Source organism: Myxocyprinus asiaticus, chromosome 2, assembly GCF_019703515.2.
Source record: "Myxocyprinus asiaticus isolate MX2 ecotype Aquarium Trade chromosome 2, UBuf_Myxa_2, whole genome shotgun sequence".
NCBI classification, from domain to species: domain Eukaryota; kingdom Metazoa; phylum Chordata; class Actinopteri; order Cypriniformes; family Catostomidae; genus Myxocyprinus; species Myxocyprinus asiaticus.
In genome coordinates this window covers 50,466,321-50,483,869 of record NC_059345.1, presented here as the reverse complement: position 1 = coordinate 50,483,869, position 17,549 = coordinate 50,466,321, and the positions used below count along the sequence as shown (strand labels likewise).

General features: G+C 39.0%; 1 protein-coding gene across 8 annotated transcripts in view; it reads left to right on the top strand.

Moving 5' to 3' along the window:
• Positions 1-17,549, top strand: part of LOC127452152 (serine/threonine-protein kinase BRSK2) — a 225,569-nt gene that overhangs the window by 189,546 nt on the left and 18,474 nt on the right. For 3 of the 8 annotated variants that reach the window (XM_051717442.1, XM_051717416.1, XM_051717451.1), the window contains exons 10-16: positions 2,419-2,583; positions 3,421-3,518; positions 5,055-5,205; positions 7,063-7,131; positions 8,911-8,971; positions 11,624-12,290; positions 14,153-14,201. In XM_051717442.1, the coding sequence (XP_051573402.1) occupies positions 2,419-2,583; positions 3,421-3,518; positions 5,055-5,205; positions 7,063-7,131; positions 8,911-8,971; positions 11,624-12,290; positions 14,153-14,201 (1,260 nt within the window). Of the gene's footprint in view, positions 1-284; positions 486-2,418; positions 2,584-3,420; positions 3,519-5,054; positions 5,206-7,062; positions 7,132-8,910; positions 8,972-11,623; positions 12,291-14,152; positions 14,202-17,549 lie in introns of those variants that run through there. The other 5 variants (XM_051717472.1, XM_051717424.1, XM_051717461.1 and 2 more) reach the window with 5 other exon arrangements.

Here is a 17,549-nt window from a genome sequence, read left to right as displayed (position 1 = left end):
GGTGGGCTCGCTGCCGTCCGCCGGGGGAGGAGCGAGCTTTCGTCCACCAGAAGGGGAGGAGCGGTTGAGGGCCGGGCGACAGCGTGTCCGGGGACCGGCGAGCAAGTTTTCTCTCTCTCTCTCTCCTCTCTTTCTCTCTCTCTGTGTCTCCCCCTCGCCCATTCCCTCTCCCCACGCCTCCTCTCATCTCTCCCCCAGGTTCCCAGGAGGCTGGGGTAGACCACCGGCTGACAGAACGTCTGGAAGGGCAGCGCCTCTCCTCCAGAGATGGTGGTGGGGGGGGGGGGGGGGGGGGGGGAGTAAGTCAGACCAGTGGTGCCCCGGCCTGAATCAGGCAGGGGAGGAGTGTGACGAGGAGGAGGGCATGGCCGGGCCGTTAGGGTGCACGGCCGGTGCTGAATCAGATGATCAGCAGGAGAGCGAGATAAAGGGGGGCCGGAGATGGCAGTTCGAAAGAGAGAGAGACGCACGTGGCCATGGTGCATGTGTGTGTTTGTTTATGTTTGTTTTATGTTGAGTTTTACATTAAACTTTACGTTGACTGTTCAGCTGGTTCCCGCCTCCTCCTTGCCCATCCTTTAACTGTTACAACAATATTCATCCATATTTTCATCCTCACTTCAATGCATATTTTGTTATTTTGATTAGATTATCAAGTGTTCTAAATTAAAGTGAGGGCATGCAAAGAAAATGTGAGTATATGAGTATAACATGTACAGGTATATAAACTGAGTATAAATGTGAGTATAACATTATGTCAGCACATACGTTGTGTCTCCAAATTCATATCTTCTGAATAATACCTAATTTTTCATTAAACCACATCTAGTGAATTATACTAATTAGGGATGCACCAATGTGGAAATTTTGGCCGATACCGATAACCGATAATTCATTATATTTGAAGGCCAATATATTTGCATATAAATGTAAATCTGGTTATAAATCTACACTCTATGTGCCTGATAACAAAAACAAAAGGCTCCGCTTATAAAGCCACGTCCAGAGCTCTTCAAATTAAATCAAAAACGTAAAGTGGATAATTGCTTTTATTTTAAAACAACTTCAAATTAAGAAATTATTTTAAAACAACTTCAAATTAAGAAATTATTTTAAAACAACTTCAAATGAAGAACCTGCTTGGAAACATCTAAATCTCTCTTTTCCCATAATCATTTACCAAATGTAGTCTACTCTGAACCAGTTAAATAAAGAAATGTTACATTCCTATGGCCAAATTTATTTTATTTAAAAAAAGTCTATTGACTGCATTTTATAATTAATTTGATGAGTGAGCTACTTTTATAAATACAGTGCATTGCACTTAATTAAAACCTGTCAAAAGACCACAATAAGGAATTCAAACAAGTTTCAAACTGACTGTAAACATGACAATATGCTTTAACATAAAACAAAATAAAAAATGAAGAAACAAAATGCATGTGTGACATGGATTGGTAAAATGGTTTTATTCAGATCCAATATGATCTTCTAAAGCAAAGTCTGCTGTGTGCTGACGCGTCATGTCATGTAGAAGGTACCAATCAAAACCCTCATGGTGAGTAGTATGTGTCTGAAAAAGCTATAGTTTATCGTCTTTAATATATCGGCCTAATTTTATTATTGGGCCGATAACCGGTAACGATATGGCCGCCGATATATTGTGCATCCATAATATATAACACTTAATTTGTGGTGAATATATAGTCTATAAAAAGCTTAATTTGGTAAATACTGAAATATATAGAGCATTGTAATGGAGGCAAGTCTCCGTCATTTCAAAATAAGTTCCTGGTTCCTGGTGTGTTTTATCCTGAGTTATGCACTAAATATTTTTTTGTTGTTAGTTATTTTGGGGATTTTGGGGATTTGAACAATAAACTGCATCTGGGATTTTATTCATTTTGAACTCTTTTAGCCTGTGTGTGTGCCCATCATAGTAATTAAAGAATTTTTTAACATTCTATAAAATTATATTCTGTTAAAAACTATCAGCCAATTAATCGGTTATCTGCCCTTTTAACCATCTTAGTTATTGGTATCGGCAAAATCCACTATCGATCAACCTCTAGTATATTCTCTAAATAAATGCATGGCAGCAGAGAGAGCTCAAGTGTGTAAGTGTGTGTTCAGTGAAGAGCTTTAAGTCCTAGAATGCTGGCTTCATTCAGTGTTTGTGGCCCCCCTAAGCAATGCCTGATTATAATCTTGAACTTCTTCATTTTTGCAACGTGCATTCCTCCAGTATCACTTTTTCAACTTTTTGTATTAGTCATGGTTTGTGACTTATCCCACCAGCAAGGATCCCAACACTTGTCAGAGGGAATAGCCATGTGTGCTCAATTAATGAAATATAAACAAGCATGGCTTATTTCCATTCTCCTGTGTCTGATCTTCCATGTATGGATCTTTTCACAGAGGAGGGAAGAATGAGCCAGAACCAGAACAGCCAGTGCCACGGAAAGTGGCTATCCGCACGCTACCCTCTACTGAGGACATCGACCCAGATGTGCTGGAAAGCATGCACTCGCTGGGCTGCTTCCGAGACAAGAACAAACTGATGAAAGACCTGCTGTCAGATGAGTGAGTAACTAAGAACAAGAAACAGAGGAAGAGGAAGAGGAAGGAAAGAAGTGCAGGGGTTGTAGAAAAAGATGGGCCAAGTCATGGAGAACTGCACCCACTCTGATTTGAAGTTTTTCTCTTGCCAAGCAGTTCTTTCAAGTTTAAGTGCTATGGATACCAAGAAAGTTGTTCCTTGTGGTCAAATTGTACAATGTAAATACAGGATTTGGAAAAAGCCTGACTGTGTTTGCTTTGGGAGACCATATGTGAGGGTATTATTATTTTTCATCCTTGTTTCCTAGGGTTAGTAAACCCACATTATAGCATAGCATTCAGCCTGCAGGCTGTTAGAGAAGCCTACTCGTATATCATCTCCCATGCTCACAATTATCTCCTGCATGCTTCACTGTATGCAATCACTTTTTTAATCCGCCTGATAGATGACCTGGGTATTCTCTCCTTAAACATCTGACCCTCTGTCTCTTCTCTTGCCCAGCATTTAAACAATTCAGATGGTGCCTGCAGCAAAGATTGATAATATTTACTTCCTACTGTGTGGTCTGGGGCAGAGATGTTCAACACAAGGCCTCTCGCTGGCAGAATTTTAAGACTTTTGAACTCTCTCCATCTCCTGTCAGATATTTTATGTCTTTGTGCATCATTAATGAAATATCCTGTGATCTCGGCAGGATATCTTTTAGCTCTTTAGGGGAGAGCTCTTGGTACTCATTGCTCTTAAACTAATTAAATTAATTAGCTAAGGCAAAGGATTATTCTAAAGTACTGAAGTTTGCACATGCACACACACACATTTGTTTCCCCTGGGCCCTAACAACCTTAATGAATCTGTTCAAGTGACAATCAGGAAAAGATGATCTACTTCCTTCTGCTGGACCGCAAGGAGAGATATCCAAGTCATGAGGATCAGAATCTACCACCCAGAAATGAAATTGGTAAGAAAGTTTCAGTCAGTGTTTTTTTTTTTTTTCAATGAGTGTCTGTCGGTTCTATAGTTAGTTCTATATTTTGATTGCTATGTATGTAAACCTTAAAGGGATAGATCACAGAAAAAATTAAATTTTGTCATCAATTCTGTTACCCTCTGTTGTTCAAAACCTGTATGACTTTATATGCTACGTGGAACACCAAAAGTGAAGTTTAGTAGAATGTCTGAGCTGCTCTCTTCCATACAATGAAAGTATATAGGGACCAGGGGCTGTCAAGCTTTTAAAAAACACACACCATAAAAGCAGTATAAAAGTAGCCCATGTGGCTTGTGCACTATATTCCAAGTCTTCTAAAGACATTCTGCTTTAAATGACTCCTTTAATGTTCCAAGTAAGAAAGAAAGTCATACGTGTTTTAAACAACACGAGGGTGAGTTTTAATATTTTGGTGAACTATACATACCTTTAAAGTCCATAAGTAATTTAGGGGCATTTGCAACATGTTTAAAGGGATAGTTCACCACAAAAAATAAATAAATAAAATCTCTCATCATTTACTCACCCTCATGCCATCACAGATGCTGAACACAAACAAAGATTTTTAGAAAAGTATTTCAGCTCTGTAGGTCCAAACAATGCAAGTGAATGATGACCAGAACCATGAAGGTCCAAAAAGCAGATGAATTCAGCGTAAAAGTAATCTATACGACTCCAGTGGTTAAATCCATATCTTCAGAAGCGATGTGATCAGTATGGGTAAGAAATAGATCAATATTGAAGTCCTTTTTACTATAAATTCTCCTTCCTGCCCAGTAGGTGGCAATATGTACAAAGAATTTGAATCACCAAAAACAAAAGAAGAAGAATGTGAAAGTGGAGATTAATAATAAAAAAAGACTTAAATATTGATCTGTTTCTCACCCACACCTATCATATTCCTTCTGAAGACATGAATTTAACCACTGCAGTCATATGGATTACTTTTATGTTGCCTTTATGTGATTTTTGTTACCTTCATAGTTCTGGCCACCATTCAGTTGTATTGTATGGACCTACTGAGCTGAGATATTCTTCTGAAAATCTCTGATCGTGTTCAGCATCACATCTGTAATGGCATAAATGATTAGTAAATGATGAGAGAATTTTCATATTTGGGTGAACTATCCCTTTAATCTCTGTTATCTGATGTAAATTTCATGCCCACATGGCCTTGGATACATTAGAAGAAACAAAAGGTTGCTTCAAAGGCAGAGAAAATTATTACACTTATCAAAATGAAAGATTATAAAAATGTTATTTTTTTTAGTGTAACATGCACTGATGAATCATGCACAACAAGACGGGCATTATTAATAAAGTAAATAGGGCCAATTTTGATTTCATGTTATCTTCAAGTATATAGTTGGGCATATCGGAGTGCTGAGTGCACATTATGAAAATATTCACTTTAAAAACGTTTCCATTATGAACGCTATGGGCTTAATGGGCTGTTTTAATGTGTTAGGGATCATTAAATTTATTCTCATTTCCTGGTCTCCTCAGATCCTCCCAGGAAGCGTGTGGACTCTCCACTCTTGACAAGGCACAACAAGAGGAGGCCAGAGCGGAAATCTATGGAGGTGCTGAGTGTGACTGAGGGCGGTTCACCTGTTCCTGTGAGACGAGCCATTGACATGGCACAACATGGACAGAGGTTCAGAAAATAGTCTCTCTCTTTCCTCTGTTATTAACAAAGCTCTACAATCTGACAGAATGCTAGAAAAGATGTTACATTTGTACAGTGATGTTCTGTCTAAAAATCCAAATATACATTTTGGAAAGGCCAAATGAATTTCAGAGTTTACAGAAGAAATTAGATTAATGATGGGGTTCCCAATATCATGGAATACTTGGAAATATCAGGGAATTTTAAAATGGTGATTTCCAGGCCTGAAAAGTCATGGAAATTATTAGAATCTTAAAAAGTAAAAAGTGTTGTAAATAGTGAAATATACAATTTATATATTTCTGTTATTCTGAGCTCTAAAATATGCCATTGGCTAGAAATTGCTTTGTGCAAGCACAATCTCTATAAAATGTTTTTAACATCGTCAACTCTGCGAACCCGCTGGTGAGTCCAAAAGGGGTCGCTATGTCACGAAAAAAGTTTACGCTTAAAACGTTCAAGTCTCCAAATACATAACTAAGGCATTAGTGGTAACCTTTGAAAGCTTATAATCTGAATTTAAATCACCATCACTTCTGCAAAATAAGGCCTGAAAACATTCATATCACAAATCAGCGCCATCTAAAGTTCATGTGATGGAAATATTATTATGAATATAAAATTCTTTCAGATAGCACTTAAATAGACAAATCATATATCAAATGAAAGCTCTCATTCTCAGAAATGCGACTGTGCAGTTTATTATTGTTGCACTAATACCACAGCTTAATTATTTTAAAAGAATCGCAAAGTTAAATATGATATTTGTAAGATGTCAGATACATTACAAACATCCCTTATGCGCCGATCACTGCTGCTGTAAGCCCCCAAATAGCTAAAAACTTTATATCTGCTTTTATCTTTTATCTGTGAGCTTGCTTGTGTGAATAATTCAATGTTATATTTGAGATGTTCAGAATAAAATATGTGGTCCAGCAGGAAAAGCCTGCTAAACAAATCATCATAAATATAAGCTATCGACTATTAATGATAAATTGTTATACATAATCACAAAGGGGAAAATCTGAGCTTTCTAATGACTAGATTGAGCTTCTAGTCCACTCAGAGGCCAAAATATTAAATGAAACAATGGGGGTGGTGCATGAACTGAAAATTAGACTAAATGTCTATGAACAAGAACATCTGTGAGGGATAAAATGCGTAAGAGTGCCGCCTACATTTCAGAATGGCATTTTGTGACGGAAGGTGATGGAGGAAAAAATATTTTTGATAGTACTTGCTGCCATCTAGTGGAATAAAATCAGAATGTTTGGAGTGAGATGGCGTGAACAAAACCACAATTACATACTTACAAATTTAGGACAATAACTATTATAATAATTCTGAAACAATTATAAAAAATGTTGGCAATTATTCCACAGCATGTGTAAATGGTAAGCTTTTAAATTTGAGTGTGAAAAATTGCAGGGGACAGTAAAAAAATGCCCCAGAGTTGAAGAGGTTAATTCGTTTTGTCAAACTGTGTGGGAACCCTATAATGATCTCAACTAATTTTGGGCAAACAGAGAGCAAAGATTTCAATGACAGAATGTTTTATTCTTTTTAAATCAGCTTCTCAGCTAGTCAAGTAGCTTTCTAAATGTGCCATATGGTAAAATCTGAATTCTCACATTTTATTTGAGGGCACAGTGAGAAGTTGCTAATCTGCTAAATCATTTTTTTCTGTATCGATGCAAGTTTTTGTTACAAATTCTCTGCAAATGTACTTTTTTCCATGTCCATTGTGATCCATTTCATCAGCCCTGTGTCCTTTCCCTGTGTAGATGCTTTGGCCCAACTCCATTATTATATTTGTAACTTTAACTTTACTCTCTCTTAATTTAGTAAATCTGTTTTCAGTAAAAGCTTGGATATCTCAGATGCCCACCCTTTACGGCAAAGCAAGGAGGAGAGGTATAAACCACTGCCATGCTTTTGTTTTGATCTGAAGATGCAGTGGGGTTTTTAATACTCAAAACATCTATAGTACTTGTTGCTGCCACAGAGAGCACTGGCCTTTTTATTTCAACCACTGACATTTAAGATCTTAAGAGCAGAGCTTGCTTAAAAAAAAAAAAAAAAAGTAGAGGTTGGACGTGTAAATAAGAGTTTTTTCCTCCTTGTTTGGCCTCTGAGTTTTGGTAAATCAGCGGCCCTCTGGCTCTCTCTACACACATCAAAAGCATCTTATCTCACTTACTTTGCCTTTCATGTTTCGTTTGATGTCTGGCATTTTTGACCCTTGGTGGATCTCAAATTGTTAATTTTTCTTCCCCTTGCTCTCGTTTTTCCTTCATGCTTCTCTCCCCTTCACCCGTCATTGTTTGTTTTTCTAACAGTAATGCGTGCGCTTAGGTGAAAGACAGTGGTTATCTTATTGTTTGTGTTAATTTGTTCAAGCATTTTTTCCTTAACCTTGAGTTAACAGAGTTTGGAGATTTTACAGCCCACTTCTAATTAATTTGCACATTCAGAGCCTTTTCAGTCTACCAGCCAAATATTAACACTGTGACAGTCCCTGAATATTTCTTTGATTTTTGTTATTTAATCAATACATTGTGTAGAGGTTCACTGAATCAGGCACTAGAAAAGAAAATGTTTTACTGACAAACTGATATATCAAATTTGTCTTTCTACTGTACATGTTTAGGCATTTGAATATTTGATATGAAATTGAATGGATTATATAATATATTCAAAAGCTCCCCTGCATCTTTTATACAGTTTTATGCAGCATTTTTACAGCAAGTTGTTACTTAATGAAGTCGTAGCCTCTTTCTTGTAAAATTTTAATGATGTGCTACAAATATAATAATCTTTACAAAAACTGTACATTGTGTTAACAGTAGAAATATTTCCTTATATACTGTAGTTACTGGCCTCTAGTGACTGATCTTTCTTTCCATTAACCACTTTATTCCATTGTCATTTATTACACTTATAAAGTCTAAACTCTATCCCTTACGCTGTGTTTGGTTACTACAAGCCAATTAGCCAAATGCAGGAGGCACATAATAACCATCAGCATTCCGCTGAATCAGGCAATGTTGTTTTTGCTGTTATGATTTTTACACTTGAATAATCAAAGACAATTTCAGAACATCGCAATAATTCTCATCTAAGTAGCATTAGCAAAGGCAATTGATCAGTTTATGGATCAAATCCTTCCCTGTGTGAGCCTAAATGTTGAAACCTTTAAGGATGATTTACGGTTTCAATTTGCCTTAATGACAAAACCCATTGTGTCCATGGTCAATTAAATCTGAGTAATTTATTGGAGTTAATCAATGAAGCTCACCATCTAATGCACTATGAAGTTCAGAAGAAATCATAAAATACAACATCTGTTTCATACATAACCTTAAAAAATGGGTAGGGATGACCTTATGCATGCTTGGAACAAATAATGATGAATTGCTCAATATAAACTGAAACTCAATATACATGTACAAATACAATGATAGAAAAAAAAGGCTTATAGGCTTATGTGGAAAGTTGACATAATTAAGAGAAATTATGTTTTTATTAGTGAAACATATGGTCTGCAAACTCAGTTGCTTAAACATGTTTCATCCACACATGCTCTCTACTGGCATGTTCTGTAGAGTTACGGGGTGTGCTACTGTACAGTATATATGAGGCAGAAACCTGTTTTACTACCAAAGTGTATGAATCTATGCTGTGTAACTCTAGGTCCCGGTCCATCAGTGGAGCATCTTCTGGTCTGTCCACTAGTCCCCTCAGCAGTCCTCGGGTAAGCCCCAAATCCAAACTTACTCATTCATTTCACTCAGCTAGTTTGATGCCGTTACAATCCATAGCCAGCTGTTCTCTTGATAGACTTCCTTCTGAAGGTGTGGCATCTATCTACAGAATGTGCATTGGTGAGAAACTCATATCTGTTTATGTCAGGCATTTAGTATGCATTCAAAATATACAGTGGCCGCCAAAAGTAATTGGACACTTTTGGACACTAAAGGAGTCACTTGGATTTAGATACAGTTTAAAACCAATTGACATCTGCAAGCAAATGATCCTGGACCTTTTCTCAGAACTTCACTTTTCTTAGCCATTTCTGCGATTACTTTTAACCAACTGTTCTTAAGGAAATTTTTAGTGGATGTATGAAGTCACCCAGAAAGTCTCCAAATACTTATTGTCATAATTGTAAACAATCTATGTATTGTTTTATCATTTAAAACCTAACAGCCTTTTTTTCCTGAAATGTTCTGCTTGAAAACTGTTTGTGATGTCTATCTTGAAAATAAATGCCATTGGTTTGATATTTTGTTTCAGTTGCAAAGACATTCATATATTATTAAGTGTTGCTTGAGTGTTTAAATACTTTTGAGGCCACTGTATGCATACTATGGAAGCCCTGAAACACTGGGCTTTTTTTTAGTTTTTTGGTGTCTTAGTGCCTTGCTGTCCTACTATTTCTCTCTCTCTCTCTCTCTCTCTCTCTCTCTCTCTCTCTCTCTTTCTCTCTCTGTAACTTTTTTTTATACTGAATTTTTTTTTCCATCTGATTTTTTTTCTCTCTGAAATATATTTTTTCTCTGAATTTTTTTTCTCTCTAAAAAATTTTTTTTTTCTCTCTCTCTCTCTCTCTCTCTGAATTTTTTTCTTCTCAATAAGCAACGAATAAGAAAAACATTTTTCTTGGTAGCTAACAATTAGCATGTGGTACCAACTTCGGCTACCAGGTGCCACTATCAGTAAGCATGAAATCTTATGCACTAAGACACCTAAAAAAAAATTTATAATTCACCTAGTGAAATTTTTTTCACTTCGCGTTTCAGGGCTTCCGTAGCATACAGTAGATTGCATACGACAATACAAAAGATTATGTCTCAGAATTGTTAGTGATGTATAGATGTCAATTTACATTGCTTTAGTAATGATATGTAGAACATTAACACTAATCATACTCTTAGTTACATTAAACAAGACAGCACACTTTATATCACCTAAAGCTCTAAAAATGCAGCAAAATTGCTGCCTGTCCCTTCTGATGCACTCATCGTTACTACTTCTAGCCCAATCAGTCTATAATGCTTTGCATAATTACTGCTAATCTATGCCCAATTCACAGGCTTGTTGCTTTGAAAAATTAGAAGCCTCAATCACTAATGGCTTGTTGAAATCCCTAGAAAATCCCTTATTCCTCACTAACAGTGGAGCCCTGGATGTAGCCAGCTTTTACAGTTGACTTGTTTAAAGAGGCTAACCGATTACAAATCCACTGCTAAGACTTCACAATATGCCGTCCTTGAGTTATATCAAGGACGTCCCCTCAGGACTCTGCCCAGAGCTGAATTGGAATCCAGCCTGATCAGATACTAAATTTTCACAATTTCTGCAGTGTCGCCCTTTGACTGATGAAAATGGCTCATGTAGAGTGTTTGGCGGAAGTAATTTAAATTAACCTATGGAGAACTCCTTGATACAGCTCATCTGAGATTAGATTTTACCACTCAGGCATAGACTTAAAAGTTTGTCATGGAAGAAGCTTCCCTGCGCTATGAAAGAGCATTAAAAATCCTTTTCAATGCATTCTTGCTATTCTTCATGCCTTTGATATGATAGCTGCTACAATTGCTTTTCTTTTTTGATGTCTTATAATATGCTTGATGAGGTTTCACATCAACGATTCTAATCACACTTTTTACTTTAAGTGGCCTTTTTTGTATCTACCCCCCCCTCCCCCCCCGCATCCAGCCTAATTTACTAGCTACATCTGTCAAAAAGATGGGGATTTCACCAGTGTCACCAGCATCCTCATCATACCAAAAGCAGCAGCATTGTACTCTATGCTCTGTTTAGTGGTCAATTGCACTTACTTTCACTAGCCATTTTATACTGTGGCGCTATTGTCTTGAAGAGCTCTTTTAATTATTGTGTAATTTTTTATTTCCTTAGCATTTCTTTTCTAATATGAACATAGGAGATATTTACCAATTTTATGAAAATTATTTGAAATTATATGATGCATTCCGACAATAGCGTCCTTTTAAAGCAAAGCTCACGTGCCTTGCGCAGATTTCCTGCTTGCTTAGTCACCGCTGACAACACCTTTTTTTTTTGTCCCAACAACAGCAACCCAGAGCTTTTTGTTGTTAATTTTTGCTGCCAAATTTTGCTTTGAGAACATTGGTAATGCTGAACATTTTATTTCCACTGTCTTGTTGCCTTTTGGCTGGTTGTGCTAATGGCATGTGTTTTTTTCTTTCTTTCTTTCTGCATTTCTTCCCTCACCACTCATCACCGGTGCCTTGTTCACCATCCTTTCATGTCTGGTGTTGGTGTGTGTGTCTCTGCGCCATAATGCCTGTGAACTACGGGGCTGTGTTTTGTGTGTATGGGCTCTTTTTATTCTGCTGGCTCTGTGCATGCGCTCTTACAGCCCATGTGCCGGTTTGCTGTTCCTCCACAATCTGCAGAACTCACACAGTCGCCCAACCACAGCCCCACCCATGCTCCTGTGTCCCGGTTTAATGGCACAGGCCCCCACTCCCCCAAAAACTTTCAACCAAAGACAGCTGCCCTTCAGCCCAAGAACAAAACCCAGACCCTACCAGCCAAGCCCAAAGTTGCAGACAAGCCCTTGCAGGCCACCAGGTCAAATCCACTGCCTAGCACAACGGCCATGCAAACGGCGGCCAAATCAGAACCTTCTATGCCCTCCACGCCCTGCCATCCAATGCCCCCACCAATACACTGCAGCCCTAAGGTGTGGCGGCCACCGCTAACGGTGCCGCCCAAACTCACTATTCCACTTTCTCCCCTTTCGCCCATTCGGCTTCACCACCTTCACCCACTGGCCGGGACTGACCACAACGGCAAATCTATCCCCACCATACAGGTTACACCCCACCCCTCCCCCAGGGGCAGCCCTCTGCCAACTCCAAAAGGAACGCCGGTGCACACGCCTAAGGAGAGCCCAGCGGGGACCCCAAGCCCCACGCCACCCCCAAGCCCCTCAATTGGGGGAATGCCTTGGAGGACACGACTCAATTCCATTAAAAACAGCTTCCTTGGCTCACCACGCTTCCACCGCAGGAAACTACAAGGTACCAATGGTGCTGGAGGCATCTGAAAGCAATAAAAACCCATAGAATCACGTTATTTACCTACATTTTTGCAAAATGACTTTTACGTGCCTCGTTGTACTTGTATTGCGGCATTTTCCTGGGGAAATAATCACTAGAGGCGCTACAACAAAAACGACTTTTAAGTAAAACGTGCAGATTATCAGTTCATAAAAACTTTTGCCATTGCACATAACTTGTAAGGTGATACCTTTTAATGTTTACATTACATAACCAACTACATTTACAAGCTTGTTTGAGTAAGATCAAATTGCCTGGTAGCTCAACTGATTGAGTCGTCATGTAATGCAAGAGTCATAGAAGCACCACAAAATGTTGTGGTTGCTTCAGCACTTGCTTTTTTCTCACATTTGCTTTTTTGACAGTATCAGTTAGGTTTAGGTTTAAGGTTTAGGGTAGGGAGCTCGGATCTGTTGATTTAAAACTCGATAGAACATTAACCTTAAATAACTTATGTGTTTTTCATCTCACATTTGTTTTTTATGACTCTATTGGTTAGGTTTAAGGTTTAGGGTAGGGAGCTCAGATTTATTGATTTAAAACTCTATAGAGCATTAACCTTTAAAACCTCATCCATTTTTCATCTCACATTTGCTTTTTATGACTCTATCGGTTAGGTTTAAGGTTTAGGGTAGGGAGCTCGGATTTGTTGATTTAAAACTCTATAGAGCATTAACCATTAAAACCTCATCTGTTTTTCATCTCACATTTGCTTTTTATGACTCTATCGGTTAGGTTTAAGATTTAGGGTAGGGAGCTCGGATTTGTTGATTTAAAACTCTATAGAGCATTAACCATTAAAACCTCATCTGTTTTTCATCTCACATTTGCTTTTTATGACACTATCGGTTAGGTTTAGGTTTAAGGTTTAGCATAGGGAGCTCAGATTTGTTGATTTAAAACTCAATAGAGCATTAACCATTAAAACCTCATCTGTTTTTCATCTCGCATTTGCTTTTTATGACTTTATTGGTTAGGTTTATGTTTATGGTTTAGGGTAGGGAGCTCGGATTTGTTGATTTAAAACTCTGTAGAGCATTAGCCATTAAAACCTCATCTGTTTTTCATCTCACATTTGCATTTTATGATACTATTGGTAAGGTTTAGGTTGAGGGTTTAGGGTAGGGAGCTTGGATATGTTGATTTAAAACATGATAGAGCATTAACCTTTTAAATAGCATCTGTTTTAGAGAAAATGTAACTCACTTTTAACACCACACATTGGGCAATTCACCTCATTACTGCCACAATACGTGAACCATATAATGTCATTTTGCAAAAATGTCCCCACAGTCACATAATATTCATGAGATTAGCCTGAATAAAGACCTAGTTATGTGTGGCTTTTAAGCAATAATATCCAAGATCAGGCTGAAAGTAATGCATCCTAGCCTATATGCATAAAATAACATTTAGAAGAAAGAATGATGCTTGCTAATTCCTTTTTATTGCAGTTTTCATTTGATGTTCCCCTCTTAGCAAGGGATATCTAAGGACTGATTTTACAGATTGCTGGGTAATAAACTGGATGATATTCCATTATCAGCTCTATCTGACAATATATCTAGTAATGATAATGAAAACTGCACAAGTGTCTCCCCTCACCTCCGGCTGTTCCTCTTTCCTGCTTCTACCGGGGAGAGGATCAGATGAGCTGATAGCAGGGGGAGTTGAATTACTCTTAATCTCTGCAGGTTTGGAGAAATTAGCAGCAGTTAATCTGCATTCCCTTCCTCAGGTTGTGAATGCCTAATCTCTTTGGATATAGAGTATGATGCACTGTTTATATTCCACTGAGTGTTGTGCGCTTTGTTTCTCTCCAGTTCCCACACAAGAGGAAATGTCCAGCCTAACACCAGAGTCTTCCCCCGAGTAAGTAATCACCATTTTCTAATATTATCACTTAAAATATGCAGTTCTATTAAATCTTAGTGTTAATGGAACATTAAAATAATAATACTCAGGGGGCCTGGGTAGCTCAGTGGTAAAAGACGCTGGCTACCACCTCTGGAGTTCGCTAGTTCGAATCCCAGGGTGTGCTGAGTGACTCCAGCCAGGTCTCCTAAGCAACCAAATTAGCCCAGTTGTTAGGGAGGGTAGAGTCACATGGGGTAACCTCCCCGTGGTCGCTATAATGTGGTTCGTTCTCGGTGGGGCGCGTAGTGAGTTGAGCGTGGTTGCCGCAGTGGGTGGCGTGAAGCCTCCACACGTGCTGTGTCTCCATGGCAACGTGCTCAACAAGTCACGTGATAAGATGCACAGGTTGACGGTCTCAGATGCGGAGGCAACTGGGATTCGTCCTCTGCCACCCGGACTGAGGAGAATCACCATGCGACCATGAGGACTTAAAAAAAGCACATTGGGAATTGGGCATTCCAAATTGGGAGAAAAGGGGGAAAAATCCAAAAAAATAAAATAAAATAATACTCAGTTATATCTAATTTAAAATGCTGCTTCAATACACATGATTTTACTATGTGTGGGACTAAATGCATCACATCATGAATTAACGGAGATGTGCAGAATTACATTTCCAACTTTCAATTAAAGCTTGCTTAATTAAGATGCTTAAATTTGGCACTTACATTTTCTGAGTTCATGAGTTGAAAAGAGTTTTAACAGCTTAAGTTAATGTGGTGGTCTAAAATTTATTCTTGGCCCCATTGGTTTGTTCCTAAAGACATTATCAGGGAACAGTTCCTCATGAATAATTCAGTGTTTTACTTTCACTTAACTTCACAGTCACATAGAGCAGCACCAAAGCAGAAACTTACTTTCTGGGGAGTTTTTCCACTTTTTCCTTTACCATTTTTTATTCTTGGTGGGGTAGTGGTGCAGTATGTTGAGCTGGCACAAAGATGGCCTAGATAGGCACTGACTATAATGAAATCCCAGCAGGCTTGAGAAATGAGTCATATGCCAGAACTCAAATCTGCAAACACAGGCCTTGAAACGTTTTATAAACCAGCAACTTCTTCTTTGGCCCCCTTCAGACATTTTTGGCCTCAGGCTTTTAAGTTGTCAGCTAATCCTGTATGATGACAAACGTCTGTCATGTACTGTATGTGCAATGTCTGCTCTAATTGCCATTAGTAAATCTGTGTACTACATCTCTGTTTTCAAATTGTGTAAATTAAAAAGTATTGATTTAATTTAGAGCTGTCAGAATTAACACGTTAACACATGCGATTAATAAAAAAAAAATTAACACGTTCATTTTTCTTAATCACGATTAATGCATTTACCATTAATACAGCATAAACACTGGTGTGAAGGGTGGAACCTTTGTTTTTTTGTGTGTTTTTTTGGGGGGGGATTTTTCCCTTTTTTCTCCCAATTTGGAATGCCCAATTCCCAATGCGCTCTAAGTCCTCGTGGTCGCATAGTGATTCGCCTCAGTCCGGGTGGCGGAGGACGAATCCCAGTTGCCTCCGCGTCTGAGACAGTCAACCCGCGCATCTTATCACGTGGCTTGTTGAGCGCGTTGCCACGGAGACATAGTGCGTGTGGAGGCTTCACGCCATCCACCGCGGCAACCATGCTCAATTCACCATGCGCCCCACCGAGAACAAACCACATTATAGCGACCACGAGGAGGTTACCCCATGTGACTCTACCCTCCCTAGCAACCGGGCCAATTTGGTAGCTTAGGAGACCTGGCTGGAGTTCAAACTAGCAAACTAGCGAACTCCAGGGGTGGTAGCCAGCGTATTTTACCACTGAGCTACCCAGGACCCTAGGGCGGAACCTTTGTAATGTGTCCGCCCGGAGTCATTGCACTGAGGCACACATCACAGCGCCAGAGCCCTTCTACCAAGTGAGCCTACAAGCTTAGCACAAAGCAGCATAACGTGGGCAGAACTGTCTTAACACGCTAGTTGACCGTTGATATCCTCTATCCAATGATAGAGCCGCGGAGGTTATTATCTCAGTAAATAAAAGAATCTCTGACAGCGCTTCCCTGTCAGTGATAAAATGATGGAGAAAGGAGCTCTTAACACTATTTGATAAAAAACAAGGACTTGTTATGGAAATCAAGTGTTTTTCAGCCTTTGTAAGGCACGTTTTAATTACCACAGAAGCACACCAAAACTTAACTATCACAAAAACGCAGAATGAGACGTTTTTGTTTGCAAGCACACAATGCTGGCGTTGCCACTTTGATGCGAATCATGAACACAGCTTCACAATTGCTGTAGGAAAGGGAAAGCCACAGCCCACCAGCAAATTTGTATTGTGGAGGATGAGAGATTAAGGGATTTAATGCCCATTGCAAAAAATACGCAACCTATGTGCAGGGCTCCAGACTGTGACTAAAATGGTTGCAAATGCGACCAAAAATTATTGATTTCGACAATAATTTAAAATCTAGTCGCTACTGGCGACAGATGGGTTGTGTGCATTCATATACGGTTTCGTCAGATATCTTGCGAGTTACTGAATACATCTTTAGAGCATGCACCAATGTGTCTTACGGTGCTTTTCACCCATTCTGTTGTGATGATCTCACTGCACTGCACGCATCAACAAACCCAGTCATGACCAAATGACTCTTTTGAACCGGGTCTTTTTCATGAATCACCCGAAAAGAACTGAGGAGCTGTGTCCGAAATGGCTCACTTGTTCACTCTTTCCTATATAGTGAATAGGTGGTGATTTTGGACACAGCTAGGGTTTGAACAGGTGAGCAGTTTAAATCAGATTCACTTTCTCAGCGAATCAGCCATCGGTGAGCTCACAACTGGGAGCGTAGACATTTCAAAATAAGAGTCCCATGTGTATTTCAGGCTTCTTTATAATTAAAAGTCCCGTATTGTGTACCACTTTTTTTTTTTTTTTCTTCTGGTAATTATTAATTGGGATTGCAGTAGCACAGTTAACTGCATCTGGGATTTCATTCAGTTTGCACTCTTGTAGTCTCTGTGTCTGGGCCATCCAGTAACAGTAAAGAAAGACTAAGGCAATTGTAGCAAGTTTGAGCAATGGAGGAGTCAGGAGGCAGCAAACTGTCAACGTGAGTATTTTATTACTCTTAGCCTAACTCAAAAACTTAAACAAAAAGGGCTCTCAGTAAGCACATAAAACACACAACCACATCATATTGCAGCAGATGCAGGAGCAGTCTCTCTGGTTCCACTCTCTCTATCACTCTGACGCCTCGTAAGCCTTGTTATGTCTCCCTCCGCCATCACTACAACAAGAAACAGGTGTTAGAGATAA